We start from the raw sequence: 21,262 nt of genomic DNA, 5'->3' as shown, positions 1-21,262 counted from the left end.
AACACGTCATGCCGAGTGAAGGAAGTCAGATGCAGAAGACGGCATACTGGGATCCCAGTTCTATAAAATTCCCACAAAGGGCAAAGAGCTACAGGGATGGAAAACAGATTCGTGGTTCCCTGGAGTAAGGTGGAAATGAAGATTTTTCTGCACTAGAGAACCTTCTGGGGTGAAAGGAGTGTTCTAAAACTGGATTGTGGTGGTGGTTTACGCCCGTATAAGTTTAGTAAAACTCATCAAACTGAGTGAATTTTATGGTAGGTAAATCACACTTCAATAACACTGTTCAAAACAAGACATCCCGCAGGTTGTGCAAATCCGGGGTACGTCTAAGCCAAGCGTAGCAAGGAAAAGGCCACGATGTTCACACGGATGGCTGAAAATATGGTACTGTTCTAGGAACATCAGTGTTATGGCTGGGTTAGTTCAGGCCTGCTCAGAAAGCTTTGATATATTAAAATCAGCTTACGACAAATTTAACATAAAATATTTACATAGCAGGCAATAAAGGTGCTGCCCTTATTATTTTCAGAGGTAGCACCCTTCCCACAGAGTTAAGAAATCAGGAATGATGGAAGGGGCACCGTATTTTAAGAACGACATTGTGGAAGATGAAATGTATGCTCCTGAGAGGCGGTACAGAGAGTTAGATGGGTTTGGGTAGAGTCCAGCATGGTACCATTTGTGTATTAAGATTCTGTTTTCCAGAACATGACATCCTGGACAAGGGTGAGAACCCCAAAAGATTCCGTCGCATAAAGGAGACACAACACTCTGGCTCTGGCTGGAGATAGACCATACTGGAATCCAATTCCGCCTCTCACTGAAGTTTACATGTTTTCGTCTGTGACATGGGCTCACCGCTACAGTCAGAGTGCAGTTTGGAAGAGCGGATGAGAGGATGGAAGGGAAACGTCTGCTCCAGTGGGGTGATTTCCCTGCACTGCCTGAGGCTCTGGAGACTCCACAACAGGGAATGTCTGGGAAGGGGGTAGCCAAGGTGCCGACGTATGTAAGGCTTTCAACGCAATCGTCTCACATCTTCCCAAAGCAAGTCATCGGGCACAGTTCTTGAGTGCTGTTTTCCACGTTTTCAGTAACTTCGTAGTGGAAGAAAGAGTGATGCAGTGAGGCTGTGTGGGCACGTAGCAGCTCCTTCATCCTATGGTCTGCCCAACATCCAAAGGAGGCAGGACATCCCGCAGAATATGCTATGGAAGACAGCCCTGAATCAAGATCTGGTCTGTCTCAACCCATACTCACCTCCTGCCGTTGGCTCAACCAGAGTTTCCAAACTCCCTGTTGAATCCAGACAGTCATCACTGATGTCTAGGAGACAGAGAAAAACACGCTCTCATGAAAAGATGTTGTAGATTAGCATCAGAAATCTCTCCTTTCTTCCTCCCTTAAGAAAAGTATATCTTCTCTGTATAGGATTTAAAATCAGGTAAAAAAAAAAAAAGGTAAACCATCTCTCAAACCCCCACCACCCAGATATGCTCATATTAGCATTTCTGTTTATGTTGCTGTGGTCCTCTCCTGTGGGAACGTGAGCTTGTGTTGATATATGACAGATGCCACGTGTGTCTAGATACCAGAGCCAGACGACCGGGGTTCAAACCCTATCTCTACTGCTTGTGGACCTGTGACCTGGTAAACTGGGGAAGATGACAGTATGTTCTTCTGAGTCCCTTCTGAGGGACACGTGTATTAAATATACAACATGCTCAGAACTGGGCGTGGCAGAGGCCAGCGCTCAACGTCTGAGAGCAGGGTGCTCCCGGCAGGACGTGCCTCTCACACCATGCCCGTGTGTCCACGTGTGTTCACGTGTCTGCTGACGTGTGAACAGGCCTGGACTGACTGTGCGCATATGCGCTGTGCTTATGTCTAAACACACAAAATGGGATCCAACTTAAGCCAAGTGGCTTTTTTCATGCCACTTACCATGGAAGTGTTTTCATGTAAATAAGTACAGATCTGCATCACCTTTTAGTGGCTCTGGAGTCACCTACGGTACACATGTACCACCCCATCTCCGCTCTTCAAGTGTTTTTTTTTTTTTTCTTTTTCTAGACCTTTCTCCAACTGTTGATTGGAGCTGTGTTTAAGGGCTCACCTAGTAGATATCACAGACATTCAAAAGGAAGTCAAATAAAGATCAGAAAAGCAACAGTCCACTAGATCAAAACAAGACTATTTTCCACTCCTTTGAAACAACCTCAAGTTAGTGAAGTGGCTTATTCAGCCCACTCAAGTCTAGTTATGATTTAAACCAGAACTGATAATTTAATACCTGCTCAACATGACAAACAGTCAGATCGTTTGCATACAAATTTTATTTAATAAAAAGACCACATGATTCTTACAAAAGAAAAATCAGAATCTCCTCGAACGCCTCCATTCCAACTCTGCAGGTGCCTCGGGGCGCTGCAGGGCTGCCACCTCACGACCACGCAGCTGGACGGGGCTGCGTCAGGCACTGCCAGGCGGTAGGGAAGCTACTCAGGTGAGAGCACAGTCTATGTTCCAGTCAAATTCTCCACTGACTGCTGACACCCTGAGGGGCAGGTGAGGTACGAGCAAGGCCAGAATTCCAAAGGGTCCCCGTCTTCATCATCACACACGGTCTAGCCATGAGTCTTTGTTTTGGTCTTCAGGGACGTGACCATGGTCTGGGCTGCACTGATCACTGGCCTGTCCACGAACTCCACGGTGCACAGTTCTGGGCCACCGTTCCCACAGGGCGCGCGCTCCAGCTCCAGCACGATGATGGTGTTTGGGGCCGAAGTCACCAAGATGTGCCGCGGGACGAACAAGGTCACCTGGGGGCCCCGGGCTGGCCAATAGCGGCCAAGGTTAAAGCCGTTAATCCACACTTGACCCTGGAGAGAGAGAAAACCATCAACCCAGCTGCACTGACCACCCTGGGGAGTTCAAGAGCCTTGGTGCAAGGGGGCCGGGGCGGGGAGGTAGGCAGTGTCCCTGGGAAGGTGCTCTCCCACCATAGGCCGGGCCTAGAGCCAGGTCAGGCCAGGGTGGGGTCCAGTATCCCGCTGAGATGACTAGCCAAGTTGGGCAGGAGCTGGGTGGGAGAAGCCACAAAAGTTGCCCCTGGTACCCACCCTGCTTCAGGAAGAGATGTGTCCGGTCCCTTCGACGGGCTTCAGCGCCACACATGTCAGCACTGGACGACACTGTGCCAGATTCACCAAGTTTTTGAATTTCGTCCTGGGTCTGGGGTGGGATGGGGCTAAGGTGCCTGTTTGCACACACTGGCCTCTGCCTGGAGCCTCTATACACAGCTGCCTCCCTGCCTCCTCAAGGAGATGAGCTTTCCTCTCTCTCCTCCTCCAGGCAGGTGGTGACCTCACTGCCTTTGTGCATGAGATAAGCACAGGACCTGCAGCCTGGGACACACGGGTCCTCTAGAAGGATGTGGGGGTTGAGGAGGGAGAGACGGGGGGCTGCCCAGGTGGACGTCTATGTTTCTGCTGTGTTTTGACGGTTTTCACACCAGCATCAGAGTGAGGGTGAGGACTTGCTTCAAGGAGTAGAGGAAATCCTTCAAGCTGCAGAGATGCCTTCTGTGAGCAGGAGAAGCCGAGAGGGAGGAGAAAGTCCTCAAGAATAGGGACCAGGCACAGCTGTGTCTTCTGCACAGCCTCTCTGCAGGAGCCAGGATCTGCTCACAGGTGGGACTTAGCAGTTGGCTGAACAGACGGAATCTTCGTTACACAGAAAGAGAGCAAAGGAGGGGAGAGCTCACATACACGACAGAGAAAGTGGGGAGAGAGAGAGAATACGTGGGAGAGGATGGGAGGAAGGAAGGAAGAAGGGAGAAGGAAGGGAGGGAAGGAGAAGTACAGAAATTGCTCCCACCGTGGCCCAAATGCATTGGCGGACACCCCGGAGGCGGCCCAGTCCTGGCCCAGCTACAGGTACTCACCCTGGAACTACTCAGTCCTCACCTGGGTAACCCCAGGTTTCCCCTTGATGCCAGCTTCCTACCTGGGTTCAGACCTCATTCCTGCCACTTACTGGCTGTGTGACCTCGGACGGCTCTCCACTCACACTGGTACCTGGGGACCGTGAGGGTGGCCCGTCAGCACCCCTCAGGCCACCACCATGAAAAGACCTTGGCCTCCACAGGCCCACGAAAGGAGGCCAGTGATGGAAAGCCACCTGTCTGTTGGGATAAGTCATTTAGAAAAAGGGTGACAGTTTCACACTTCTCAGAATTATTTTACTCTTGTTTTTACCACGGGATATGCTATCTCGATCCATCCTGAAGGTACATGCAACAACAGCCTCACCAGGTTTTATCAGTTGAAGATCTGGCGATGCCCTGTTTCCGCAGTATTAGAGAACAGCAGACCTCGACTTTTGTGGTGGAGGGGAGGATGGGCTCCAAGGGGGGGTGAGAGAGGGCTCGGAGAGCAGCGCCCGAGGGTCGGCCTGGGTGACACGGGCTCCACGCTGCATCCTGGCTGCGGCCACGCTGGGGGTCGGTCCCTTCCCAGACGCCGCCCCTCACATCCCTCGTGCAGCACCAGGCGTGTCCACCTGGAAGCTGGGGGCCGGGTCCTGAGTCCCTGTGTTAGTTATTGGGACCCGGGAGCCCAGGGTGGACATAGGCTCTCCCGGCTCCCTCCAGGGTGAGGGGATGCAACTCACCCTGGCAAGGAGACAGGGTGCAGTGAGCCGGGACCCTCCTTGAGCAGGGAGCACCTTGCTTGACACCGGACGGTGGGTGGGGAGCCGGGCCACTGCTGGGGGTTTTCACGGTTAAATGGGTGACTGACAGAACCAGGCACCCATGGGCTCAGCTCCCCCTCCCCTCCCCCCCACCTACTCCAGGTCCAGCTTGTCCTCCTAAACGCTGCCCTGCCAACCAACAGTGCAGGAACTGCACAGACAATGGCCCCAAAGACCTCCCTGGGAGCTTCCCAGGGTACCACTTGCTTCTGAGAGTCCCCAGAGGAGCCGATGGGACCAGCTCGGGAGGGTGATGAGCGTTTCTGCCTTTGATTGTCTGGTCCCTCTTCCAACTTTCACTTCCCCAGCTGCCCCCATGTTTCTGGAAGGTCCAACTCCCACTAGCGAACACGCGTGGTGGCCCCACTTCCCAGAGTGCTCTGTGATGGACGGATGTAACCCCCAATTGTTGCTCCTAGCTGCTCATCAAAGGTGATACAGTTTTTCTCCTGGTTCTCCTTAATTTGCACGATCTGTTCTAGTTATTCTTTTCTCCCCCAAATTATCAACTGTGGCCCATTTTAAGCCTTCAGCTCCCACGTGGACTCTCTTTTTTTTGGCCGCGCTGCGTGGCATGATGACCAGAGCTAGAATCCGTGCCCCCTGCAGTGGAAGCACAGAGTCTTAACCACTGGACCACCAGGGAAGTCCCTGGACTCCGCCTCTTAGCTCGCCCAAGTGACTCCAACACGTAGGCGTCGTGCCTGGCACGTTCCCTCCAAATTTCCCGAAACCCAGGGTTACATCATCTTTTGTTTTGGTTAATTCTCCAAAGCTATGAATATCTTCAGCACAAAGATGCCCTCTACTCTCAATCCTCAATAGAATGGACATTCAATGCAGCTTATGATGGTTTGGTTGCCCTTCCAAGAGGAAGGAATGAAGGATTTGGAGAGCACAGGTCATGGTACACAGCTCAAAGGCACCGCTGGTCAACAGAACTGTCTAAAGAGATGGAGGGCTCGGCGACGCCAGCTACATGCCCTTGACAGTGGCTCCTGAGCACCTGTGGTGTGGCTGGTGCGAGGGAGGAATTGAATTTTCAGTTTGAACTGATTCAAATGTAAACATAAAATAGCCACATGGCCAGTGGCTCCTGTGCTGGGCAGCACAGCTGAACTGCAGTGAACATCCGTCACTCCATCAGTGTCCCCGCTCCTCTCCACTCTCACGGTCACTCCTCCAGAGCACGTCCCAGGCAGCACTGACTCAGGTTTCTGCAGCCACCCTGCAGGTCGGCCCCCAGACTTCCTCTAACTCTAGATCCCAGGCTCCACACAGCAGCCATGTAAAAATCTGACAATTTTCACACGTTCCTGCTTCTAATCTCCTTACGTGGCCAATGGGCGCACACCTTGGTCCTCTCTCCCTTGCTCCCAGCTCCCCACTCCCCCACTCCCCACGCCAATCTCGCTCCCCTGTGCACCAAGTATCCACTATGCCGGCAAGACTGTCCCCCACACCTGAAGCTTTCAGACCCCTCAAGTCTCCACCCCATCATCACCTCCTCAGAGAGAAGGGTCATGTCATCCCCTCCCCAATACTGGGGCTTTCATTCCATCACTCACTCTCCCTTTAATCTCTTCCTTTTAGTTATTGTCAGTGTTTGAAATTTTGGTCCTTTGTTTCATGACTGCTTTATCAGCTATTTCCAGCAGACATTCTATGAAGGGAAAGGCTGAGTCCGTCTTGTTCAGGGAGAGCTTCTCAGCACCCAGTAGAGAGACATTCAATACACGCCAGTGTGACTCAGTAGATAACAATGGAGGATAACTCTGCCTGGGGAAGGATTCAGCCCCACTCAAAGGTACCTCATGCCCCTCCGCTCCCAGCTTAAGTCTCAGAGAATGCTCTTCACTGGACGAACACTGCAATATTTGACTTCCCCCTTGATTCACACTAGGATATTTTTTAAAGAGTAACTTTTTAAGATTTAAAAAAAAAATCACTTTGAAAGAGTCGAACTTAAAAAAAAATCTATTTAAAAAAATATATACACTCTTGGGATGTCCTGGTAGCACAGTGGTTAAGAATCTGCCTGCCAATGCAGGGGACACGGGTTCAATCCCTGGTCCGGGAAGATCCCACATGCCACAGAGCAACTAAGCCCGTGCACCACAACTACTGAGCCTGCGCTCTAGAGCCTGTGAGCCACAACTAATGAGCCCACATGTCGCAACTACTGAAGCCCATGTGCCCAGAGCCTGTGCTCTGCAACACAGAAGCCACCACAATCAGAAGCCCGTGCACCACAAGGAAGAGTAGGCCCCACTTGCCGCAACTAGAGAAAGCCCACACACAGTAACAAAGACCCAACACAGCCCATAAAGAAAAAATAAATAAATTACAAAATACATATACACTCTGATTCTTGTTTCTCTTTTAAAAGTAATGCTGAAATTACTGGTGGAGGGGAGAGCAGGCACATGGGATCTAAAAGTAGACACACTCTCCTTTCTTTTGGCCATGCCATGTGGCTTGTGGGATCCTAGTTCCCAGACCAGGGATCAAACCCATGCCCCCTGCAGTGGAAGCACAGATTCCTAACTACTAGACTGCCAGGGAAGTCCCTAAAAGTAGACATACTCTTAATTAATACAGAGAGCCTCACTGAGGCCAAGCATCTGCAGAGTGAGCACCAGCGGCTTCCGGGGCTTCCGGGGGTTGTCCCAGCTGAAATATCTCCACGACGAAGGCTGACTTTCTCTGACCACGGCTTGACCCCTGGCCGACTCCCCAATCTCTGCCATTATCACCAAGGTGGTAACAGTTCCAGTGAAAGATAGGCCCCTGGAAGTGCCTGACCTACTCTGCGTTAATCAGACAGATGTGTGTCTCTCTGTTTTAAATTCTCTAGATAAATAGAACCCTCTGATAAGAATGTGAAGCAAAAGATTCAATCCTGGTTTAAGTCATAGCTTTAAATTTTTCAAATGGGGTCAGGAGTTCCTTTAACAACACCCAACCCATGTCAACTCTGTCCTACTTTGGAAGAAGACATTTAGACCCTTGGAGGACTTCACATGGAAAAGACAAAGGTTCATTTCTCAAGGTTAAAAGGTTCTCACCGCACACAATTCATGAGTATTTATGGTGCTAACTTGGGAGGGAAAAAAAAGGAACAAGAAAAAGGGTAAAACAGTGAGAGAGAAGATGCTAAATAAATCTCCATGAAGTACACAGAAGAAAAATGAAATCTCCCCTTTCTTCAGACCCTAAGGGGTCTGCAGCTGATGCAAATCCTTTGCTTCCTTCTTGGCCTTAGAGTAAAAAAGTTAAAGAACTTTATGGTTTCTCTGTGTTTTAGGACAGACCCAGATAGAATCGAAGCCACGAAAACACAGAGTATTAGCATAAAAGATGAGTCACTTCCTCCTTTCAGCAAACCCCACAGATAAATTCCTTCCTTCTCAACCCCCCAGCGTGCTACCATTGCTTTATCTCTTTAAGGAGCATCTCACCTAACGACAGTCATCACGTGTTCTCACGCACCTGGAATGAGGCTGGGAACTGGTGAGTGGAAACCACCTCCAGGCAGCCATATGCTATCTGTTACAAAGTCCATGCGCTAAAATTTGTAGGAGACTCTCCTTCACTCAGAGCCTATTTACTCCTGTTAACACACAATTATTACAAGTTTTGATACTAAACTAGTATATATTTGTGCAAAGGAGTCTGATTATCTAGTTTCCAAGTTCACAGGACTTGTGACTAGAAACAACGAATGAGGTGGAAATAGCAGATTTTGTCGGGGGTAAGAATAACTGTAAATCAGGCCAAAAAGAGTTGAAAAAGCATATCAAATTCAGAATGAAAGTAGGGTCAAACAGCGCTAAGACTTTGTGGCAGAGCACAGAAATGGTCACAATTCTTTGCAGCTTCCCCTATCAGGAGGTAGAATCTGTTTCTCCATCCCTTGGATGGGGCTGGCCTAGTGACTTGTTTTGGGCAAAGAACATGGAAGAAGTGACATGTGTATTCTGACTTGGGTCTTAAGAAACCTTGCACATATGCCTTTTTTCTTTGAACCCTGCCAGTCACCATATGAACAAGCCTGGGCTGGCTTGCTGGATATGAGAGAGACGTGGACCAATCTCTGTGGCCTCAGCAGACAGACAGCCAACCCCTAGGGGGAGGGCCTCCTCACTGACTAGAAGGCCCTGCCCAGCTGAGACCAGCAGAAGAACCACCACCCAGTCTGCCAACGCTCCAAATCAGGACCTAAATAAATGGTTGTTGTTTGAAACCACTAAGTTTGGGGTGGTTTGTTACACAGCAAAAACTAACTGATACACATATCCACAGCCTCAAGATACAGTAGCATGCTGCCTTTCAGTAAAGTAAATGATGTCATTGAACCTGATTTAACATGAGCAGGGTCATCCAGGACTTCTCTGGTGGCGCAGTGGTTAAGAATCTGCCTACCAATGCAGGGCACACAGATTTGATTCCTGGTCCAGGAAGACACCACATGCCGTGGAGCAGCTAAGCTTGTGCACCACAACTACTGAGCCCACATGCTGCAACTGCTGATGCCTGCATGCCCAGAGCCTGTGCTCTGCAACAAGAGAAGCCACCGCAATGAGAAGTCAACGCACCGCAACAAAGAGTAGCCCCTGCTTGCCACAACTAGAGAAAACCCACACACAGCAACAAAGACCCAATGCAGCAAAAACAAAAATAAAATAAATTTATGAAAAAAAGAGTAGAGTCATCCTGTACTAGTCCGTTCCTTTTACACTAATCAGTCACTAAATCCCGTCAGGGTGACCTCTGTCATGTCTGTGCCTCTCTCAGGGTTGTTGTAAGTGACTGAGAGGACACGGTGGCTGGTGTGCAGAGAGCTCTCCATGGTGGGGCTTCTGTCCCCCTCTCCATGCCCCCTGCTGCACTAAAGTTCAGCTTCCCCTCTTGTCCCTGGACCCCTTCTTCAGCAGAAGAGAAGATTTCGGGGGAATGAGGAGGAAGGGTCTTACATGTATCAGGTGGGAGGTGCCTCTGAGGCCACCAGTGGCTTGTCCACCCTGGTGGTTAGAGGTTGGATGTATTGTTCCCGGTCCTCAAAAATGGTGAGTTGGAGCTGGAAACTTGGGTGTTACCAGCACTTTCCCATGAAAGTGTAAGAAGAGGGCCCAGGATCAAGTCCTGAGAACTGAAACACAGACACAGAACAAGGAGCCTGAGAAGGAATGAAGATGCGGAGGGAAACCAGAAGTTTGGTCACAGACATCAGGAGAGCTTCAAGGGATGGAATGGTTACCTATGTCAGATGTTACTTGCCAAGAGGTTAAGTGAGAAGTGTCTGGGGAACATGTTACTATGTGGGTGTCGGTGGCCTTGGCAGGGACAGTGTCCGAGGAGTGTGGGAGCAGAGTTCCTCCCCATCACCCTCCACTCGGAGTCAGCTCTACAGGCTGGGTCCTTTCCTAACAGCCCCAAACCTGGGACAGGCACCTCCCCACTGCATTCCCATAACAAGCACTGAAGGCACACCTTTAACTTACATTGTACCCATCCCCCCATTTGTACAGAATTATCCGTATAGACTCAAGACTCACAGGCCTTCTAGAGGATGGCCGTCAGGTCTGGAAACAGAGATGACACTATTCCATTGTATTGAATGCAGCTTTCCTTTTCTGCTATGTTGCAGACTTTATGGCCACCCCCTTGATGGCCAAGAGAGACAGCTCTTCTTGGATGAGTGTGAAGTCCTCGAGACTGAACGTACCCAACACAGAGCCTCTGGTCCCCACCTGTGCCCCTCAGTCTCCCCCCAGAGGGCGACAGCGCCATCCCTCAGGTTGTGCAGGCTCCAAACTCTGGAGTCCTACAACCAGCTGTAAGTTGGGGGTTCCCATGAACCCCTCCTCAGGTTCAGTAATTTGCTAGAATGGCTCAGAGAACTCAGAAAAACATTTTTACTGATATTTGTGGATTTATTATAAAGGATACAACTCAGGAATGGCCAGATGGAAAAGATTCGTAGGGCAAGGTGGGAGGGGTGGGGGCTGAGCTGCCGGCCCTCTCCAGGTGTACCTCCCGGCCACGTGTGACCTCCTAGCACCTGGATATGTTCACCAGCCCAGAAGCTGCCCACATTGTGTTATTCTAGAGTTTTTATAGAATTCCATTTCCAGCCCCCGACCCCAGCTCCAGAAGTTGGGGGGTGGGGCTGAAAGTTCCAGCCCTCTAATCACATCGTCTTGCTGGTGACCAGGCCTCAGGATAGGACAGGTCACCAGAAAGACCAAATGGTTACAGAGCTGGAAATTTCTAACGCAGGATGCAGGGAATTCCCTGGCAGTCTAGCGGTTAGGTCTCTATGCTCCCACTGTGGGGAGCATGGGCTCGATCCCTGGTCAAGGAACTAAGATGCCACAAGCCACAGAGTGCGACCAAAAAAAAAAAAAAATAGCAAAAGTCTCAAAATAGAAGGGATTTCTATCAGCCCCTAGTAATAAATTCTATTTCATGATTTTTTTACATCTTCAAAGAGGGAATGTTTGCCTTTAAAAAATAAAATTGCCGTTTGTCTGTATTCTATGTTGATTCTTAACCTTCAAAGCTTAAAATTCTGGTGGAGGAAAAGTGAGAAGTTATCCCACCCCTCTCACTGCCAGGCTCTGCTAGGCACCCAGACCTACGGCAAGTGGTAACAAATGCAGGACAGCTACAGAGGATGTTCACGTGAGGTTATCCACACGCATCTGAAGGAGAGAGAAATAGGACATACGTCACCGCAGTGGAAGAGCTTTAGGTCTGGCACATCTGACACAGCCAGGGCACTGCACAACAGAGCCTACCGCAGGGAGTCTGCAGTCAGACGAGAGTTCTGTGCGCACGAAGCGCTGGCCTGTGTCTCTTGGATGGAGCAAAACACGCCTGACCGCTTCCCACTGAAATCCCAGCTGACGTTAGGGCATTCAACCAGAAAGCCACATCCGAATCAAGTAAGGCTGAGTAATCAGAAGTGATTTTTTTAATCTCCTGAATCACCACTATCAGTGACTTCATTGATAGTGAAGGCAGTTTCTCTACAGCAAGTGAATAGCATAAGAGGCTGGGACAGGTGTCCGGCAGGGTGTCCCTGCTGGAGGAGGATGGAGAGGGGTGAGCGCCTAGAGGCAGGGTCTTGGAAACGGCCCAGCCTTCAGGTGGTCCATCCCCACCGTACCCCCGGATCCGCACGTGTGGGTGTAAAGCTTTACTGAGATATAATTCACACACCATACACTTCCCTCATTACAAGTGCACAATTCAGTGGTTATTAGTTTACTACAGAGCTATCCAACCATCACGCCAAAGAGGAACCCTGCACTCTTTGGCATTTACTCCCCTTTTCCCCCCAATATCCCCCTTTCCTTGTTCTAGACAACCACTAATCTTCCCATATCTTTGGATCTGCCTGTTCTGGACATTTTTTTTTTTTTTCTTTTTTGGATGCATTGCGTGGCTTGTGGGATCTTAGTTTCCCGACCAGGGATGGAACCCATGCCCCCTGCAGTGGACGCTCAGAGTCCTAATCACTGGACCGCCAGGGAAGTCCCTGTTCTGGACATTTCATATATGTGGAATCATACCATATTGTATGGTTTCTGACTAGCTTCTTTCACTGAACATGTTTTCAAGGCTCATTCATGTTGTAACATGGGTGAGTACTTCATTTATTTTAGATAATTCTGGATACTGCTGCTGTGAACACTTGTGTAGCTTTTTTTTTTTAAGTAAAAGGCAAAAGATTTATTCAATCTGAAGAGAAACCAGAGTATTGTGTGTACTAGTTTTTGATTGGACATATGAATTTAGACGGGCTTCTGGGGTTCCAAACTCCCAGACACACATAAATATTGGGTGTACACGTACTCCTCAAGCGTGATGGTGACTCAGTAAGTAAAGAGCTTCTGCCTGGATAATTAGCACTACCTCCCTGCTGGCCTTTGAGGCCCTGGTACATGCTGCCTGCCTTTTTGTGTGGGCCTTCGCGTCAGACAGACCGGGGGCTGGGGAGCCTTTCCACCACCACGTCTGTACCTCACACAAGACACTGAGGCCTCTGAGCAGATGCTCACCTGCAAACTGGAGACAGTATCAGGGCATCCTACCACAGGGGCCTCTTTTGATGGAGTGAAGATAGTGTCTCTTTAGGTGCTGAGCAAAACTCCTGGGTCAGTAACTCTCAGATGTGTGTGACACCTCTGTAACCTGGCTGAGCTGAACCTCCTTGATCTCCAAAAACGTCCTATGCTTTTCCACGTCTTTACTTTTGCATCTACTATTCTTTCACCTGAAATTCCCTCCCTGACAAAACCTCTGATTCTGAGGAAGGACCACCCCTCCTTCAGGTGTGTTTCAAGCTCCCTCTGAGCCCCCCAGCCCTGATCATAACTCTTGTGACAGGTAATGTTCTCTTTCTGCTTTGCATCTCCTGAAGGTTCTTTCTCTCAAGGCACTAAACTGACACCACCTGGTTAGCAGTGGTCTGTGCTGGGTCCTCTCATCGGCCTTGGTGCTGTACACACAGCTCCAGCTGAGCCCCTCTTCACCAACAGAACTGCCCAAGGGCCTACACTCCTGTCACGTGCGTTCCTGCAAGGGACCCAGCAACCCAGGCGATTCCCCCCCCTTCCACCTGAAAGCAGTCACAGAGCAGCCAGGCCCAGGGAGGATGCAGAATGAACTGGGCCCTTAAAGAAATGCCCCTCGTGAAACTTAAGACTCCATGAGTGAAACCAGGGTGCCAGCCTGAGTGATGAAGCATCACAGAGCTGAGTCCAGGCGGGGTAAGGGATGGATTAAGGGGGACTCAGGGTCTAGGAAGGTGTCAGAGACGAGTTAACGCCAGTCTTGATGCTGTGACGGCCCGGGGGGCAGAGGGAGGGAATGAAAAAGCACGAACAGAGGACATCAAGAAGGCGAAGGGGGGAAAGGACGGGGGGTGGGGTGGGCAAGAGAGCGAGAGAACGAGAAGAGTGAGCCTGTGAGCTCCAGTGGGATGACTGGGGAGGGCTCTGCTTTGTTTCTGGGTCCCAGAGCCCCCGGACACCGCTTCTGGGTGGCCACACGGAAGCTGGCCGAGAAGACAGGCCAACAAGACGCAGGAGGAGGAAGTAAGAGAACAGGATCTCAGCCTGGAGGAGAGAGGTGGGGAGGGGATTCGGAGTTTAGACTTCCTCCTAGAGGCCACTGGGCAGGAAGCGAGGGTGGAGCAGAGAGATAAGTCTGACAGGAAGCTGAGGGACCAGGGCGCTCCACCTGATAGCGTTCAAGGAGGGTGAGTCCTCAGCGGAGGGCGTGGGGAGGAGGAGGGGGTGGGGAGGAGGAGGGGGTGGGGAGGAGGAGGGGGTGGGGAGGAGGACGGGCGTTTCGGGGCGGGGGCGAGCGTTATACAGGCCAGCTGGGGACGGGGAAGAGCGAGGCCGAGGACTGCTGGGCAACTCGGGGGCCTCCAGAGTTCGGAGACAGGGAGGGGATCGCGGCCCTGACACACGTGCCGGAGTGGCCCCTCAGGGCTGCTCAGTTACCGGGGAACCCGCAGAGGCCCAGGGTGGACCCAGTCCCAAGGGAGGATGACCAAGGCGACAGAGTGGAAGAGCAAGGGGCCAGCGCATTTATGGCTCTTAAAAAAACGGTGGTGGGGCTTCCCTGGGGGCGCAGTGGTTAAGAATCCGCCTGCCCATGCGGGGGACGTGGGTTCGAGCCCTGGTCCGGGAAGATCCCACGTGCCGCGGAGCAACGAAGCCCGTGCGCCACAACTACCGAGCCTGAGCTCTAGAGCCCGTGAGCTGCACCTATTGAGCCTGTGTGCTGCAACGACTGAAGCCCACGTGCCTCGAGCCCGTGCTCTGCAACAAGAGAAGCCATCGCCATGAGGAGCCTTGCACCGCAATGAAGAGTAGCCCACGCTCGCCGCAACTAGAGAAAGCCCGCGTACACCAACGAAGACCCAACACAGACAATAAATAAGTAAATAAATAAATAACAAAAACAAAAAACAAAATGGTGGTCATGTCTAGGCAGGATAGGGAAGAACGGCAGCCTTAATGGTGGAGTTTCAGGTCATCCTTAAGATGCAAGAGTAGGCTGGGGAGGCATGAGAGTTTGAGGGATAGAAACACGTGTCCAGAGAGAGGATGGTAGAGCTTAAAATGCCAGAGGTATGTTCAGCAAGAAATACCACATGCTTGGGCCGTAAACCAAGTCTCAATAAATTTAAAAAGATTTTGCAACCATCACCACAGTTTAATCTGGGGACATTTCTATCACCCCAAAAAGAAACCCCATACCCACTTGCAGTCATTTTCTATTCCCACCCTCAGTTCCAGGCAACCATTCGCTTATTTTCTGTCTCTACAGATCTGCCTTCTCTGAACGATTCATACAAATGGGATCATACAACATGTGGTCTTCTATGACCGGCTTCTTTTACTTAGCATAATGTTTTTCCGATTCATCCACGTTGCAGCCTGTATCAGAGCCTGCTCCTTGTTACTGTGGAATACCATTCCATTGGATGGATATCGCACAGTTTATTTGCCCTTTCATCAGTTGATGAACATTTTGAATTATTTCCAATTCTTGGTTATTTTGATAATGCTACTATGAACATCTGCATGTAAGTTTTTGTGTGGATATATGTTTTCATTTGTTTTGGAAATACCTAGAAGAACTGATAAATCCTATGGTAAATTTTTAAAAAAAATTTACTTATTAATTGATTGGCTGCATTGGGTCTCTGTCGCTGCTCACAGGCTTTCTCTAGCTGCGGCGAGCAGGGGCTACTCTTCGTTGCGGTGCATGGGCTCCTCATTGCAGTGGCTTCTCTTGTGGAGCACGGGTTCTAGGCACACGGGCTTCGTTGCTCCGCGGCACGTGGGATCTTCCTGGCCCAGGGATCGGACCCGTGTCCCCCGCATTGGCAGGCGGATTCTTAACCACTGCGCCCCCAGGGAAGCCCGCCTATGGTAATTTTATATTTAACCCTTGAAGAAACTGCGTTCCAAAGTGATTGCACCGTTTTGCATCTCCATTAGCAATGTAGGAGGGCTTCCGTTTCTCCACGTCCTTGCCAACCTTTGTTCTTGTCCATCTTTCATTATTATAACAATTCTAGTGGGGGTGAAGCGGTATTTCACTGCAGTTGATTTGCACTTCCTTAATGATGCCGAGTATTAAGCATCTTTTCATGTACTTATCAACCATTTGTATATCTTCTTTGGTGAACTATCCATGCAAGTCCTTGGCCCATGTTTTGATTGGGTTGGTTTTCTTCCTATCACTGAGTTATATGAATTTTTATATATTCTAGAATCAAGTTCTTTGTCGGACACATGATTTGAAAATATTTTCTGCCAGTCTGTGGCTTGGATTTTCATTTTCTTAACAATGTCTTTTGAAGGGAAAACATTTTCACTTTTGATGAAGTCCAATTTACCAATTTTTTCCTTTAAGCATCATGTATTAGTTGTCAAATCTAAGAAGTCTTTGCCTAACCCAAGATCATGAAGATCTGTCTCCTTCTTCCAGGAGTTTTATAGAGGAATTAAATTAGAAATCAAAAATAAGATGTTAAAAAACCCCCAAATATGTAAAAATTAAACAACACATTTCTAAATAATCCATGGCTCAAAGAAGAGATAATAAGGTAAATTAGAAAATATTTCAAACAGAATGATAATGAAAATATATTTCCATAAACATGTAAAAAGCAAACATTATAAACGGGCATTTATTAAACACATGCCGTGTGCATCGTCTCTTCCAGTTTTTTTCCCAGTATTTTTTTCCTCTTCTCCTTCAGAGTCAAACTTCTCACGAAGAATGTTTATCTTCAACTATCTGTATTTATTCATGTGTTCACCTACTCCCCTATACTCCTCAATAGGAGGCCTAAGCCATCCGATGCCTTAGCCTTTACCAAGGGTCCCCGTGACCCCTTGGTGCTAAATCCAGCAGAGATGCTTCTGTCTTCATCTCACTTGTCCTCTTGGCAGCATAAATGCCATTCTCCTCTCATGTCTTTGGTCTCCCCTCCTCACCCTCTGTCATGTTTATGTCTCTCAAAGGTCAGCCTGAGGTCTTCCTTTGTTCCTTCTGCATCCTCTCTCCTTACAGGACCTCGTCCATCCCATGTCTTCAACGACCATTCATGCACAAATGATCTCATACGTATATTCCCAGCCCGGATCCCTCCTCTGAATCCCCACCCATAAATCCAATAGCCTCCTCGGGTACCTCCTCTCCACTGTTGGATTTATGGGTGGGGATTCAGAGGAGGGATACCTTCTCTCCAAGCCATCTCTGACTCAGCTGTCCACATCCAGACTCATGACCTTGCTCTTCCAGCCCAAGTCCTCTTCTGAAACTTCTGCTTTCAGTAAATGGCACCATCTGCCCAGCTGCAAGCCTGGAACCTCAGCGTCATCTGATACATCCTTCTCTTTATTTTTTTATAAATTTATTTATTGTCTGTGTTGGGTCTTCGTTGCTGCACACGGGCTTCCTCTAGGTGCGGTGAGTGGGGGCTACTCTTCATCACAGTGCATGGGCTCTTCATTGCCATGGCTTCTCTTGTTGCAGAGCACAGACTCTAGGCGCGTGGGTGTCAGTAGTTGTGGCACATGAGCTCAGTGCTTGTGGATCACAGGCTCTAGAGCGCAGGCTCAATAGTTGTGGCACACGGGCTTAGTTGCTCCGTGGCATGTGGGATCTTCCTGGAGCAGCGATTGAACCCGTGTCGCCTGCATTGGCAGGCGGATTCTTAACCACTGCGTCACCAGGGAAGCCCCATCCTTCTCTTTAAACCCCCATATCTGATCTATCATCACATCTTATTGACTTAACTTCACTGTTGTTTTTTTTTTTGGCTGTGCCATGTGGCTTGCGGGATCTTAGCTCCTTGTCCAGGGATTGAACCTGGGCCCTTGGCAGTGAAAGTGCGGAGCCCGAACCACTGGACTGCCAGGGAATTCCTGATTTAACTTCAGACATCTCTCATATAGCTGATGTCATCTCCATCTTGGCTCCCGCCATCCCAGTCTCTCAATGAAACTATGGCCCAACCTCCTAGATAGTTTTTCTGAATCTGCATGTACCCTCACCCAAGCCATCCTGGGGTCACAGAGGTTCATCACATCACCATCGTGCCATGTCTCTCTCGTGCCTCAGTGGCTGGTGACAAAAAGACAAAACCTTAATGTGCTTTAATTGCCCTGTCCCGATATGGTCTCTACCCGCTTTCTAGCCTCTTCTCTGAACCACCCTCCCTTTTCTCTGTGTTCCATACATTTCAGTGCTTTATCAGTTCCTCACACTGGCCACTTTTCCCTCTAACCACCTGGCCTTTGCACATGCTGTCTCCTCTGCCTGGAGCATGTTCCCCTCCCTTTTCTGCCATGTGAATTCCTATTCGGCACTCCTATCTCTGTCAAGCATCAGTGTCCACAGGGAAGCTTCCCTGACCTCCCTGACAAGGTCAAGTGCCCAATTATTATCAACCTCCACATCCCTTCTTAGCATCCACTGCAGCTGCAGTTTTATCATTTAAATCGGGTGATTATACGCTTCGGGTCGGCTGCCCCAACTAGACTTTAAGTTCCATGAACCACATCGGGTTCTATTCCTTATTGTACCCTTAGTCCCTGGCACAAAGTTTGGACGCGTAGTAGTGAAGCAGAGCAAGGCCCTATGGTCCTTCATCCCCATGTCCTCCACCTGCCTTTTGTCTCTAGAAAAACTTTAGCCAAAGGATAAGTTTAATCAGAGAAGTGAGACAATACAGAAGCACAGGAAAACAATCAAATAGGACAAAACAATAATAGTTTAGTCAGTAAGCAAAGTCAAGGACCTTTAGTTCCTCCTCGAGGGCTATAAATAATGTTCTGAGCCATGTCCTGTGAGCTGTCTTATAGAAACTGAAACCCCACCAGGTGGAAGAAGTGAACCACATGAGGACCAGACTATAGCCATGATACAAGCTGCCAGAATTCTGAGAATTGGCCTCCAGAAACTGGTAACAAACTGGCCGTGGAGCTGAAGAGTAACTGTACTTAAAACGATCAAGATGATGCTGGTCAGACCACCACAGGACCAACCTGCAGATGCCCGTCTGAGCTGACTGTGTTGTTTCTGCATGTAGCCCCCTCCCTCCACCTCTTGCCCACTAATTGTCAGCTGAAGGGGGTGGGAAGTCAGCCTTTGGACAGGAGCCTGCCCTCCCCTCCTGTGTGTCGGCCTCATAAATAAAGCAAACTTTCCTTTCCACCAACATTGTCTCTTTATTGGCTTTTGGGCAGCGACCACCTGGACCCACCTTCACTAACAGGTTTTGGCTCCTGGTGTGAAGCTGCGCTCTCGCCAGGATGGCTGCAAGGAGCCCACTGCTTGTGGCTCACGGGCCCCGAGAGGGGGATTTGGGAGTGTTTCTGGCAGCTGCTGAAAACAATTGTTTCGGGGCTACTCCCTGTTTCTCCCTTCTCAGCACTGACTGCCAACGTACGCTTTTCCTTGATGGAACAGAAAGATGCCTCTGGATGAGCTGATGAGCTCCAAGACTGAGTGAGTGCACCGGTGTGCACCTGGCAAACTTCTCTTTTGAGCATGAGGTGCTGTTTGGGTATTTTGCCAATTGGTTCTGATGCGTGTCTGACATTGAGAATCGTTTGTGAGCACTGAGTGTCATTTGGACATTTTGCCCATTGGTTCTGATGTGTGTCTACCGTCGAGGACCGTTTGTGTTGGGAAGTGTTTGTTTGGGACTCTGTATTGGTCATTCTCTCAGAGGATCTGTGACAGTTCTGTCTTCTGGCATGTGTGTGTATTCCATTTGTGTATCTGGTACTCTTTATGCCTTTTGTAAAATGAGAAATTCAGGTTCAATTCATTAGAAAGATTTTTAGCTCTGAAACTATGACAAAAGAAAAAGAAAGATGATTTTTTAAAACACTGTGTGGCCACCAAGAGTATTCTTCAAACTCCAAAAAAAATTGGTTAGGATGAAACTCTTTTGAAATTCCAGAACTGGTTATTTTTGCATATGTAGTTAGAGAAATGCTGGTATAACAGTTTGATTACTTGTTTCTTAGTTTTATTAAGGTTTTAAAGGGTTAGAAATTGTAATACGTAAAAATAAGGGAAACATTTCAGTATGTAAACCAAGTAGGATATATGTTGTTGGCGAGAGAAAATATAAAGAATGGAGATCTTTTTTTTCTTTTTCCTTTAGTTGTGCCAAGTGGGATCTTAGTTCCTCAACTAGGGATTGAACCCATGTCCCCTGCAGTGGAAGGGCAGAGTCCTAACCACTGGACCACCAGGGAATTCCCTGGAGATATCTCTGTTGAGGGATAAAAGGAGAATAATTTTGTCCTGAAGCTGGTTGTTTCTGGTTGGGAAAAAGATAAGGGACAAATTAAAATGGATACAGAAAGTATCCTTTTTTGTAAAAAGAAAGGTACTTTGAGGAAAGAATTTTATACATTGTTAAGATTGATTAAGATTAGATTGAATTTAATTATGTAAATGAATTTTGTTAACAGTAACCTGGTACAAGGTGGAAATTTGATTTTCTCTCTGTTAAGAGAACAAAGTTTTCCTGGAATATTGAGCCGCTTTTGATAACAGATTGAAAATTTCTTTATCTATCTAACTTTGAGTTTTCCAAAGGGCCCCTGAGGAACCTCAGAGAGGAATTCTGATAAAAAAAATTTGAAGAATTCTAATGGAAAGCTATTGTTTTTCTTCTAACCATACTTTTGACCTCAATGAAATTGTTTAATGAAGTCGTCACAGAGTACAACTGTTAATGATGTGTATCACTGCTGGCTTTAAGTTTACTGCTTAAAGCACATGTATGATGTCTGTGTGACAATTGGGTATAATTGATAAAATGTATAGCCTATAAAAAGTTTCCCCATCAACAAATCTTTCTGTACTTGTTTGTTATGTCTGATTAGTTTTCCCCCAACATGGATGACTAGACAAATATATAAACAAAAAGTAGGCCAAGCACTGAGGGACATGAATAGACCCAGAGCAGGCAACTGAGCCACTTTGTCAACTTTGGAAAAATACACTTAATCATTAGAGAAATGCAAATCAAAACCACAATGAGGTATCACCTCACACTAGTCAGAATGGCCATCATCAAAAAATCTAGAAACAATAAATGCTGGAGAGGGTGTAGAGAAAAGGGAACTCTCCTGTGCTGCTGGTGGGCATGTAAGGTGGTACAGCCACTATGGAGAACAGTATGGAGATTCCTTGAAAAACTAAAAATACAACTATCATATGACCCAGCAATCCCACTACTGGGCATATACTCTGAGAAAATCATAATTCAAAAGATACATGTACCATAATGTTCACTGCAGCACTATTTACAATAGTCAGGACATGGAAGCAACCTAAATGCCCATCGACAGATGAATGGATAAAGAAGATGTGGCACATATATACAATGGAATATTACTCAGCCATAAAAAGGAATGAAATTGAGTTATTTGTAGTG

At 48.4% G+C, this 21,262-nt stretch overlaps 1 protein-coding gene across 1 annotated transcript in view; it reads right to left on the bottom strand.

Moving 5' to 3' along the window:
- Nucleotides 1-2,324: 2,324 nt before the first annotated feature.
- The window catches only part of GLB1 (galactosidase beta 1), a 90,834-nt gene continuing 71,896 nt past the window's right edge, over nt 2,325-21,262 (bottom strand). The window contains exon 16 of the mRNA XM_057705078.1: nt 2,325-2,885. Within this exon, the coding sequence (XP_057561061.1) occupies nt 2,631-2,885 (255 nt within the window). The 3' untranslated portion in view covers nt 2,325-2,630. The remainder of the gene's footprint in view (nt 2,886-21,262) is intronic.

This window comes from Hippopotamus amphibius, chromosome 13 (assembly GCF_030028045.1).
Source record: "Hippopotamus amphibius kiboko isolate mHipAmp2 chromosome 13, mHipAmp2.hap2, whole genome shotgun sequence".
Classification (NCBI taxonomy): domain Eukaryota; kingdom Metazoa; phylum Chordata; class Mammalia; order Artiodactyla; family Hippopotamidae; genus Hippopotamus; species Hippopotamus amphibius.
The sequence above is the reverse complement of the archived record's forward strand: the minus strand, read 5'-3'. Positions and strand labels throughout refer to the sequence as shown.